The 12,370-nt window shown below is 39.1% G+C and overlaps 1 protein-coding gene across 2 annotated transcripts in view; it reads right to left on the bottom strand.

Annotated features, from left to right (window-relative positions):
* Positions 1 to 1,531: 1,531 nt before the first annotated feature.
* abca7 (ATP-binding cassette, sub-family A (ABC1), member 7) overlaps positions 1,532 to 12,370 on the bottom strand; it is a 36,228-nt gene continuing 25,389 nt past the window's right edge. For both annotated transcript variants that reach the window (XM_079597962.1, XM_079597963.1), the window contains 14 exons: positions 11,951 to 12,128; positions 11,747 to 11,862; positions 11,346 to 11,490; positions 10,848 to 10,971; positions 10,585 to 10,714; positions 10,366 to 10,489; positions 10,217 to 10,279; positions 9,992 to 10,098; positions 9,691 to 9,832; positions 7,698 to 7,832; positions 7,519 to 7,622; positions 6,890 to 6,982; positions 6,123 to 6,366; positions 1,532 to 2,863 (listed from right to left, as the gene is read on the bottom strand). In XM_079597962.1, the coding sequence (XP_079454088.1) occupies positions 2,462 to 2,863; positions 6,123 to 6,366; positions 6,890 to 6,982; positions 7,519 to 7,622; positions 7,698 to 7,832; positions 9,691 to 9,832; positions 9,992 to 10,098; positions 10,217 to 10,279; positions 10,366 to 10,489; positions 10,585 to 10,714; positions 10,848 to 10,971; positions 11,346 to 11,490; positions 11,747 to 11,862; positions 11,951 to 12,128 (2,107 nt within the window). In that variant the 3' untranslated portion in view covers positions 1,532 to 2,461. The remainder of the gene's footprint in view (positions 2,864 to 6,122; positions 6,367 to 6,889; positions 6,983 to 7,518; positions 7,623 to 7,697; positions 7,833 to 9,690; positions 9,833 to 9,991; positions 10,099 to 10,216; positions 10,280 to 10,365; positions 10,490 to 10,584; positions 10,715 to 10,847; positions 10,972 to 11,345; positions 11,491 to 11,746; positions 11,863 to 11,950; positions 12,129 to 12,370) is intronic.

Below are 12,370 nucleotides of genomic sequence, written 5' to 3'. Positions count from 1 at the left end.
TGAATTGCTATTTCTAAATTACTTCTTGATAAAATGGATTTTACTTTACTGAGAAGGTATAGTTGATAAAAGCATGACTTAACAACAGCAGCAATCTGTTTATCAAATTTTAAACTGGAGTCAAATAGGAAGCCCAGATTCCTGGCACACTTAAGTGTTGTACGGGGTGAGAGGGCCAAGATCAAAGTCAAAAACACAGTTTTCCTTGGGACCGAACTAAATAAACTCAGATTTGATTTCATTTAAGTGTAGAAAATAAGACTTAAGATCATTCAGGCAGTCTAACAGCGGCTGAAGATCAGATTCGTTATTGCGTTGCAAGGAAAGGTAAAGTTGGGTATCATCAGCATAAAAATGAAAAGAAACACAATGTTTTTTAAAAATAGCAGCCAGAGGGAGCAAATATAAAGAAAATAACACAGGCCCAAGGATTGATCCCTGAGGGACACCACAACCAAGCGGTTTGTTAGAGGATGAATATTGTCCTAACTGAACAGTAAAACATCTATCTGACAGATAAGAGTGAAACCACTGTAAAACAGACCCACGAAGTCCTACACAAGACTCCAGACGTGACAGAAGAATGTTATGGTCTACTAAGTCAAAAGCAGCACTTAGATCTAAGAGGACCAGAGCCAATGGTTTGCCAGAATCAGTGATAAGATATATATATAATTTAGGACTCTTAAAAGAGCAGATTCGGTGCTATGTAAAACTTTAAAACCAGATTGAAAAACTTCATTGATTGAATTGTTTGACAGGAAAGTTTTTAATTGAGCCAATAGAGCTTTTTCCATGATCTTTGAGATGAAAGGAAGATTTGAAATGGGTCGAAAACTGGAGAGAGATGAGGGATCTAGATTGGGTTTTTTTAATATATGGTGTTATCACAGCCTGTTTAAGGCAAACAGGAACAGTGCCAGTATATACACACTATTAATGACTGACAACAGACCTGAACCAATTGCACCCATATTTTGTTTGAAAAAATGTGAGGAAACAGTATCGTGTTGGGATGATGTAGGCTTAAGACGATCCACAATTTCCTTACAGGCGTGGAAGCAGAGTGGCTCAAACACAGACCATGTGGCGGAGTATACAGGAATCTCTGACAAAGTATATTCAGTCTGAGACATTTTAGATCTAGTAGCCAATACCTTATTTGTGAAAAAGTTTCCAAAACTTTCACAGAGTAAGACAGAAGGCTTAGAGAAAATATTAACAGGTGGATTTAGCAATAGTGGAGAAAAGGACACAAGGGTTGTTTCTATTTTGCGTGAATCAAATCAAAGAAAGATTAAAAATAATAAATTTAGCTTTAACAGTAAGTTGTAAAGTCTCTGTCAGAGACCATGATGATGGTGGAGGAAACTGTTGAGTGACTGCAGTAAAAGACAGCCGTCATTTACCAGAGCCACTTTTATCCCCATTTCCGGTGCCAGACAGTAATCATCCATTAAGAATATCCTTCACAAACATAATTTCCCCTGACGTGTAGCTTTTAAGAAACAAGACAAGGTCACTCATGTGTAATAAAAAGCATTCTTCAATCTTCTACTGCCAGATTGGTTTATGGTTTATGACAAAAAGATACACTATATGCAACCTTGAAAAGAGTTACTATGTTGAGTGAATATAAAAAGGACACAAATCCATTTTTCACCCTATATAGTCTTTTTTTTATAAAACAGTGGAAAGTTAGGGCACACCAAACTTCAGTAACCAGATTTATATATTTGCATATAAATATCCCAGCATTTTAACAATTTAGCTTTTTATCCAGCATCATACACAGAAGTAAGATTGCAAACATAACAATTTCATACATAATATCTCTGGTATGAACATACAATAAATACTACATAAAAAAGCTACATATCAAGCATTATGACAATCTTTGCAGTGAAGAGATACAGTGATAATCCAGACTACAATATTAGAATTGTTTTAGGCTAAAGTGCATCACAGAAAAAAGATAAATAAATCTAAAACAGTACAAAAAAAAATCTGCAAATAAATAAATATATTGAGCACATGAAGGCAGTATGAGTTTGATACCATACACTGAACATTTGACCTTTACATACATGTAGAAAAAAAGAGGTCTGTTGTAATGTAACATATTCAGCAAAAATCATATCAATACCGGGTTGCACAAAGAAAATACTATACAGAGATGCAACTCACATCATGACAATAATATGCATAATTTATGCGTTAAAGAGGTCTGGGAAAGAATTCCTGCCAATGATGCCATGCGTCATTTTCAAGTTTAAGAATAAGAACTAGATTTTCAATCAATGAGGAATTGCAGAGTTATCAGGACAGTCAAATAGATTGAATAATTGATTGGTTTTAAAGTAACTAAATAAAAATGTTTGAAAATGATATGTGAAGAAGGCACCAAAGATCACCAGAGATCCGCATCATGACTGTTTGGTTCTGAATGTCTTCGTTTTTTTCACACTTTGCTTTCCTGTGTTTTGGTACTGACGATAAATAACGTGGATGGGTCTTTTCTCGCAGGAGTCTGGTCTTCAGGAGGTTTTGATCCATTAGCTGCCTCGCCAACAGGTTCCATCCGGATCTGCTGTTGCTGTCCTGAGACTGACGGACTGGTTGATTTATTCTTTTTGGTCTTTAAACCAGTAGATGGAGGCTCAGGGGTTTGTTCTGAGCGAGCACCTTGATCTGTAGAGGGTGTTGAAGGAGAGTGTGGTGTGGAAGACCTGTTGCATTTCTCGAGTTTGAGGTCTGTGGGCCGCTGAAGTCTGTTGGTTTGAATCGCCACGGATCCACCGTTTACTGTGACTTCCCTGAGCTGATCATCATCTGTCTGGTCTTTAGCAAAGTTAACAAACACCTGTAGGAGGAAAACACTAGTTGTGAGAAACAATCCCTGTTCCAAAACCTAGTGAGATGCCTCCTGACACAAGGCTGTTCTAATATATCTTCAACTGGTCAGATTCCAAAAGCGTGGTCACATTAGCAAAATTTCACAGGGTCCACTGTCAATAGTGTAACGATGTATGAAGCACAGCTCACACATGGAAGTCACTTTCAAAACCAAGCAAGCTGTCTTTTGCTCAATGTTTATATCTATGTGACCAAATTTGTGTGATATTCATCACGCGAAATTCCAGAGTGCGTGAATTCCTATTGAATTTACTGGATTTCGTCATTGAAAATTCTCCAAACAAAAGTAAATGTGATCGCACCTGCATATATCCTTTGTGGAGAGGGCAATCCCATAATTCACTCCATCAAACTCAGTGAAAAATGCTAAATTATTATAAATATTAATGTTTCTGAAAAGAATCAATAAAAAGTAGTTAATAAATTTAAAATTGACTACTTTACATGTGCTATTAGGGCTTCACGATTAATCATATTTTAATCATGATTTCTGCTTCTCTCGATTCATTAAAAATAATTGTTGTGATATTTGCCCCGCTGATTTGTCCTGAAAGCATATTATTTTTATTTAGACATTTCTGTTATCTCACTTAGGTTCGTCAGGGTTCAGTTCTTGGACCCCTACTCTTCTCCATATACACTATCACTGGGACCCATCATACAGGCACATGGTTTCTCCTACAATAGCTATTCTGATGACACGCAGCTCTACCTTTAATTTCAACCAGATAATCCCACAGTAGCTGCACGAATCTCAAGATGCCTGGCGGACATCTGAGCATGGATGAAAAAACATCACCTGCAGCTCAACTTGGCAAAGACTGAGTTTCTCGTCTTCCCTGCCAATCCGACTCTACAGCATGATTTCACCATCCAGCTAGGTTCATCATTTATTACCCCATCAAGGTCAGTCAGAAATCTTGGAATAACCTTGGATTACCAGCTGACCTTCAAAGACTACATTGTCAAGACAGCTCGGTCATGCAGGTTTGCACTACACAACATCAGGAAGATCAGGCCTTTTCTAACTGAGCATGCAACACAGATTCTCATCCAGGCCCTGGTCATTTCTAGTGTCTCTTCTGGCTGGACTTCCATCGTGTGCAACCTCAAACCTCTACAAATGATTCAGAACGCTGCAGCATGCCTTGTTTTCACCGAGCCCAAAAGGGCCCACGTCACACCTCTCTTCATCTCTCTGCACTGGCTACCACTCGCTGCTCGCATCAAGTTCAAGGCATTGATATGGTAGATCTTGCTTACAGATCTACCATAGGCTCCGCGCCCTCCTACTTCCACTCGCTCTTACGAGTCTACATCCCAACCAGAAGCCTACGATCAGCAAATGAGTGACGGCGCGTGGTCCCATCACAGAGAGGCACAAAATCACTCTCCAGAACATTTTCGTTCACTGTTCCTTGCTGATGGAACGATCTCCCCCTATCTTCATCTGGAATGCAGAATCCCTGACAACATTCAAAAGACAGCTGAAAACTCATCTCTTCCATGAGCACTTAACCTCATCATTAAAAATAATAAAAAAATCTATGCTTTCACTTTCATTTAATCTATGATAGCTTTTGCTACTTTAAAGCCACTTTCACACATCGCGTTGATCCCGTGAAATTGCCAGAGTGCCTTCTGTGTGAACACAAACACGTTCCGGGATTGATGCCGGGATCGATCCCGGGTTGGGGACCTAGTTAACATTGCCGGTATCAGTCCCGGAATGTGCTCTGTGTGAACAAAAGCCATAATCAATGCCGTAAGGTGTGTGTCGTAGTGATGACGCTGAAGCTGGGATCGTTCGCCAGCTAGTGAAACAGTACGTAATGCGCTAGTTTATGATTGAATCAGAAAAAAAAAAATGCCCTAGCGAGAGAGAAATCGCAGCTCATAAGCAAACTTAAGACGCTGGAGACATTACATTTTACATCGATGAACGCACAGATTCCGGAAAATTACTGGCAGTGTGAATGAACCAAAATCAAACAATCCCGGGACAAATCCCGGGTCACATTATCCGCGTATTCTCCGGAATCTCTCTGTGAAAGGAGCTTAAGCAATGTCTGAAACTTTGTATTTTCACTATGAATTGTTTGCTGCTGTATTCCTAATTTGTAAGTTGCGTTGGATAAAAGCGTCTTCAAACGGAATAAATGTAATGCATTGATAAAAAGCCTCCACTATCTTTCCTGCTTGGGGTTGTCAAGAGAATAAATCTTATCTGAGGATATATTTTCTGATCATTTAACTTAATTTTCTCAATTTGGCAACCATGTGCACATGCTCTCTCTGCGCTGCAAAAAAGCGCTGATGATCTGACAACACCGACAAAGTTTAGCAATGTTCGTTGTGAAATTCTGCTTGAATGAAAGTGTCATACAGCCATCTGTGTCCCATCATGAGGCTGCGTGTGTGATTTGCTGCCACTAAATCTGCGTGTGAAACTTGAACTGTAAGAAATTCAAACATGATCAACCTCTGTTCTACAATACAAAGTAAAAATGTAACAATTTGGAATTATTGGAATTAATATTAGGAACTTCACTGTTTCACGTTTTAGCTTTTGAGAGAAGCTTCTTAAGGTTTTACCAGTTTACCAGTAAAGCAGTTTAAAACTACATAGCTGCCATCTGTTTGTTAGTGTTTAGCCAGTTCAAAGCTGAAAATGGTTAAAAGAACAAAACAACGATGAGTATTATTCTTTGCAGTCTGTCTATACAAATTAGGATTTGTGGAGCGGCCTGAATCTGTGGTTTGTCTCATTTGCAACTGAATTGCTTCTTGCAAAAACATGCATTACCAGAAGTCGTATTAATGGTAAGTATGGTTTAATTTAGTCTTATCAATACAATTGTAAATCAATCCAAAAATGTATTGACTTCCCATGTGATGAAGCTATCATAATCACAATTATAATTTTTGAGCAAAATAATCACGATTATCAGTTTAACCATTATTTTGCAGCCCTATGTGCGGATTTCATTAAAGTATTATTAGTTTAGCAACACGCTAATGCACATTTCTATTGAAATCAAGTCTCAATACAATAGTCAAGTCTATTGAGTAGAGCTATTTGTCTGATGAGTTGCCTATTCCATGACATTTAGTATGCTGTCTTAGAAGGTAGCAGCCTATGCAGGCAATAGACAGCAAGGGAGCTCACCAGGATTTGGAGTGGAGTCTCAGTACTGTACTCTTACCTGATCCAGTGTAGTCTGTGACACTGAGTAGTCAGCTATCCCCAGCTCCTCATTATTATTTGACAGGACCTCAAAGACGCGAGCGAGTGAACAGGTTTGTGATGGTAGCTGGTAATGGAGAACATTCTGATGTCTCTCCTTCAGCTGGATCCCAAGGAAGGAGTTCTTGATATAGGTGTCCACTGGGCATGGTTCTGTAGACGGGGTGGACAAACGAAGGATTATTGTGTAGCCATCTCCAAACCTAGTAGGAAAGACAAAGAGGGCAGACATGAAAACATGTTAATTGTCACATTGCTAAAAGACACTTACTATTCATTAATATTATTGATTTGACTGCACTGACATTATCCGATGAGAACAAAACTTGAACTGAATTGAGCCGAATGATAACACTATTGCTTTCTGTAGAGATGTATGAAATTTGTTTAATTATTGACGAATTTCGCAATATCGACTTCACTGAATCATTGAACTGACTCAAGCTATATAACGACACTATTGCCTTGTGTAGAACTGCTTATAGCTCAATTGAACTTGTTTCATAATTGATGAACTTTTACAGTTAATTGAACTGAACTGAATAAACACTGAACTGAACTGAACTGACTGGCTTTGAATTAGTCTTATATTTGAAATTTACATCACTGATTCTGTTATTTCCCTGTTTATTACTGTGAAGACAAAAATTAGGCACATTTTTGAAACTGCATGCAGTGCATAGTGAGCTGCATGTATTAAGCTAATGTTTTATTCAGAACTGTTACCTGTTCTTCAGGTGCTGAACTGAGCCCAGACACTGGAACCTGCCGTTTACCATGATGGCCATTCGGGTGCACAGAGCCTCACACTCTTCCATGCTGCAAAACAGCAGAACCATAAATGTGAAGTTAATCTGAAATCAGAATATCTTTCAGAGAGTTGATTTCTCTAAGATGGCAGACCTAAAGTCAAAATATAAAGTACAGACATAGAGGCATCTTTATACTTTATATTTGGACTTTAAGTTTCACATAAAAACAAAAACTGTCGTTGGATGTATTACATATCAATCAGATGATCTTCTGGTCTAAGTGGGCACTTCTGCATTTGTGTACATAAATATGGCAATGTTCTTTACAGTTTCTCATGGCTTGGTTTTGTTTATAGGTTATTGACTGGATTTTGAGATGTAGCCATTGCACTCAAAAATTGAGGCAGATAAACATGAGTTTGCAGTTGGCATACAACACCAGAGAGAACTTTAATTTCACCGGATTCACTCAAAAAAAAAAAATAAACAAACGTATACATAGATTAATCATTCACAATAATATCTATAACATGTGTTTCGAAATTATATCTTAATTTCCATTCATTGAGGCAACCTATATGAAACTTTAATAGTGTCTTCTACCTGTGAGAGGTGAGAACAACAGATCTTCCCTCTTTGATCACACTGAGAATGCAGTTCCAGAGGAAGCGCTTGGCCTTCGGGTCCATCCCAGTCGTGGGCTCATCCTGAGAATCACAGATGAGGGTGAAAAATGCCATTTACAGCTACATCATACAAAAGTGTGATGGTAACAAACATACCAAGAAGATGACAGGTGCAGCTCCAATAAGGGAAATGGCGGTGGAGAGTTTGCGCTTATTTCCTCCACTGTATTTCCCAGCCTCTCGCTCAGCATACTGACTCAGACCAAGCTTTTGCACTCCCCACTGCGCCACCTACAGAACAGGCATGAAAAAGGACTGTAAGCTAGCTACAGTGCTTATGGAACAATCACATCAAACCAGCATCAGAGAACTATGAAAAAAGTTGGCACACCGCAAAGTCTACGTTCAACTAGCATACGTTCTGCATCTACATGAGAGCAGGTGGCAGTAGTCAGCCTTCTGTAGTCTTTATTCGGCATTCAAAAAAGGAAAATCAGATGAGCAAGAACTGAGGAAATACAAACTATAACAAAGCAGTCCTTGCTGGCCATTTTTATACCAATCTCAAATCACCACAGATGGATTAGATGAAAACCATCACAAATGAGATGAAGATGAAAATGAAAAGCTCCTTCTGTTTGCGCCCGCTTGACTTGGTCATTTGCTTGCTTTTGTTTTCATCTCGTTAAAAAAACGACTTTTCAGAATGTTTTACAAACAATAGGCACCACCAAGATACTTCCGGGTGGCAGAACGCGAGCGGCTTCTACTGACTAACTTAAGAGATCCAGCCGGCTACTGGAACAGTTACATAGTTAAAAAGATTGTTGTTGATCAAAGTTGAAACTATGATTAAAACGTGTTGTGTTTGGGGTTGCGCTGCCAGATATACAGCAAAAGGTGTAGGGTTTTATGGATTTCCTGTGGAGGTTATAGCCATACTGTCTATGGTTATAGCGAGTGGACGTCGTGTCGTGTCGTGTCGTGTCATGTCGTCAAAAGTAGTGCTGCTAAAAGTAGGAAATCTTAATGATCCCCTAAATTATATGATTCATCCAACGTTTACCTTTCTGCTGCCAACCCTGCTTGCCCTTCAACTCTGCTTCGTGTAACGTTATTCTCAAAACGGTCCATCTACAAAATCCTAGCAGAGCATTTATCTTCAGCCGGGGAAATTCGAGACTAATATTAGTAAACTTTTCTCTTTTGAAGATCAGACTAATTGCGTGAAGTAAAAGAGGGCTGCCAACTCTCACGCATTGACCGGAGACTCAAGCAATTGTCACTTTTCACACGCTCTCACGCCACACATTTACATTTACATTTATGCATTTGGCAGACGCTTTTATCCAAAGCGACTTACATTGCATTCAAGGTAGGCATTTTAAATTTTGTCAGTTCTTGCTTTCCCTGGGAATCGAACCCATGACCTTGGCGTTGCTAGCGCCAACGCTCTACTGTTTGAGCTACAGGAAAGCCCATTTTCCATACGTCCATTTTCTCACGCAACTTACCGAAATGTATATTCCTCATACATAATATCATAAGAGGTCAATATAGCAGCTGGATAACAATTGTCACATAACATTTACCTCAGGAAAGCCATTTAATGACCATGATATATAGCACGTTATATTGGCTAGAAAAAAAGAGTTATAGAAAGTATTTAGCTAATTATGTGTAGGCCTACTATATTACATATTTATTATATTTTTTTACTTATATCATTCAATACAGTTGTTGTTATGATAAAAACGCATTATATTTACTTACATTTTTTATTTCTATTACATTTTTACTGCCGACGGTGGGTCTCCCTTCCAAGCAATTTACTAGTGTTGCCATAGGAACCCTTCGGCTTTTGCCACCCAGAAGAACGTCTATTACTGTTGTGACGTCATGGTGAATTGTCGTATTGGCCAATAACTAACCATCAGCTTGGCGTGTCACAGCCTTTAGAAAAGGGGTCTCCAAACCCCTACTTGCCAGAAGATGTGAAGCCAACCATATACAAATATATTATGACTATAGGGACCATTTGAAACAAGCTTGGAATCACTGAGGCCCTTAGCTCTATTAACCCTGATAACTAGATTTATGTTCTGAGATTGCACTTTTAGAATAATAATGATTTTGGGGCATGCTGCACCTTTGCAACATGAGCTTCTGGCACTCCTCTGAGGCGAGCGTAGAACTCCAGGTGCTCACGTCCTGTCAGCAGGTCACTGATGGCATCAAACTGAGGACAGTAGCCCATCAGCTGATGAACTTTCTCCATTTCTGTAAGAACGCTAAATAAAACAAATGCATGTATGTTAGGGGATTGTGTGGGTAGTTGCCAGGGTAAAGTAAAGTGCGAAACTCTAATAGCAGTTATACTGTGGGAATAATGACCATGTAATTATTGTGAAAATATTGCTATAATGTTCATCACATGTCAATGGTCTAACCTGTGGTTGCTAAGAAATGCTTCTCCATAAGTAATGCGGGTGTCTCCTGTTAGCATGCGGAAGGTTGAGGTTTTCCCAGCCCCATTAACACCAAGAAGCCCAAAACACTGCCATGGGAAAAGAAGACACTTGCAGCAGTTTAAACCATAACAACAGAAAAAACAAGGTTCTAGTATACGTGTTTTCCAGGAGAGTTCTGGTATACGAAACTCTAACGTTACTTACCTCTCCCCGAGGAATGCCCAAGCAAAGCCGATTCACTGCTGGCTTCCTGCCTGCCTTATAAACCTGCAGAGACACAAAAAGTCCGTATTCTACCATTGAATAGAGTAGACCAAACTACATCTATTACAGCTGTTTGTGTGGTTTTGTACCTTGCTAAGGTCTGTGAGGGTGAGAATGTCTCCCAGAGCTCTACCGTTCTTCACACGGTCTCTCTCTCTCGCCACATCCTCATCCTCCGTGCCCAGGGGGGGCAGCACAAAGCCCGACCATCGGCTGAAGGGAAAATATTTATTTATCAGGAACAACTACACAGCTGTATGTATGTGTTGATTTATTCAATATCATGATATTTCAACATACAAATGTACCTAAAATTAACAAAGAATTTATACTGCAGGAGAACAGTGAAGATGAAGAACACAATTCCTTCCATCGCCATTGCAAACAGATTTTTTCCGACAAAATCCCAGGATAAAGGGTCCAGATCCTGTTTGGTGCCTGTTGAAATCAACAAAATGAATTCATCTTCAAAACTTACGTTCATACTTAGGTTCAAACTTACTCAAAACTTAGGTTCATGCCTATTGCAGAAATATTTGTTTATGAGTGAGAGAGCTCTTTGTAAAAATACCCAGCCGCTGAAATGCGTCTGCCATAGCCTGGTTCTTGGCCATGTCAATGAGACCTCGACCCAGACAGAAGTGAGGGAAGATCAGGAAGACCTTCTTCAGGATCCTGTTGACCTCATTCAAATGCTGAGTACAACATGCAAATAAAATAAAGAAGAAAAATGACATTTTTCATTTTTTGCTTCCATTTCATTTTTTTTTTATTCATGATTTTTAATGAATGTTTGTTGTGATTTTATTATATTAAACATATTTCATTACTATTATTACTATAATAACAATAAAGAGATGAAGAAATAAATAACAAGTTGCATTAGTAGAAGTATATATATAACCATAATGCTTTTTTTTAAAGACATTAAAGTCGACATGAAATCAGAATTGACCCTATTTACTTTGTTAGCCATTGATGATGAAACTACGGATGTTGACCCAAGAACATGTTGTACATGGGTTAATCAGGTTAACCAGTCAGTATCTGTTTGGTCTATGTCCCTCACCTCATCAATAAATAGCTCCAAGACGAAGGTGGCGACACTGCCATTGATGCCAATGAAGAGGTTGATGGAGGTGAGGACCACGTAGGCAGTGCTGGGGACGGAGAAGATGAAGGACGCTGGGTACATGAGTGGAGTGATAGACCAACTGCAGCAGAAACAAACAAACAAACAACACACTACTTAGTTATGCTGGTTAGAGCTGGACAAGGTGGTGGACCAGTATGGTTGACCAAGGAAGTTTAACTGATTAAACTGCTAAAACAGGCTGTGGGGAAACCAGCACCCCAGATCCCATGCTGGAGACCACCAAAACAAAACATGATATATTTGTCAGCAGTTTAGTAAGTGTACTAATGTGCTAATTGAACCAGTAAATGCCCAGTGATTTAATAATTTCTCACCCATAGAGCAAAAGAAGGAGCACCAGTGCAGGCAGATTCTTCTCAGATACATATGATTCCTGCTGGAAGCTGATGAAGATGAAGACCACCATAGCGGCTGGTACTGTATAGTTCAGCTGAAACACAAGAACAAAACAAATGTGAAATCAATTTGGATAACCATTTTAAGACATTTCACAGCCACATCAAACTTGCAGAACTGACCATGTCCCAAACGTAATTGGTAGTCCAGTACAGGATTGGCTTCACTCCACTGACAAACTGCAGATGTTTTGCTTTACTGACTCGTTCCTCAATAAGGAACAGCACAAAACTGGCAGGAACAAATGACATGGCGAAAATAACACATATGGACACCAGAACGTCCACTGAGGTAGTCATTCTGCAAAGATCAGAAAGAAAAAAGCATTGACAAATTTCTAGCTTTACTAGAATTACACCTTTTCCTAGGACAGTGTCATGAAAACTTACGTACGATTTTGCTAAACAGTTGCGCTGGTTCAATTAATTCACACTACTTCTATTTTTTTAGCTGTTTGTATCATTACCTCATTTGAATAGTTTATTTAGTCAATTGAATGCTAAATTGATGCAGACAGTGCATGCAAGCAAGGCTATAAAAGG

Source organism: Phoxinus phoxinus (genome assembly GCF_949152265.1).
Source record: "Phoxinus phoxinus genome assembly, chromosome: 22".
NCBI classification, from domain to species: Eukaryota; Metazoa; Chordata; class Actinopteri; order Cypriniformes; family Leuciscidae; genus Phoxinus; species Phoxinus phoxinus.
The sequence above is the reverse complement of the archived record's forward strand: the minus strand, read 5'-3'. Positions and strand labels throughout refer to the sequence as shown.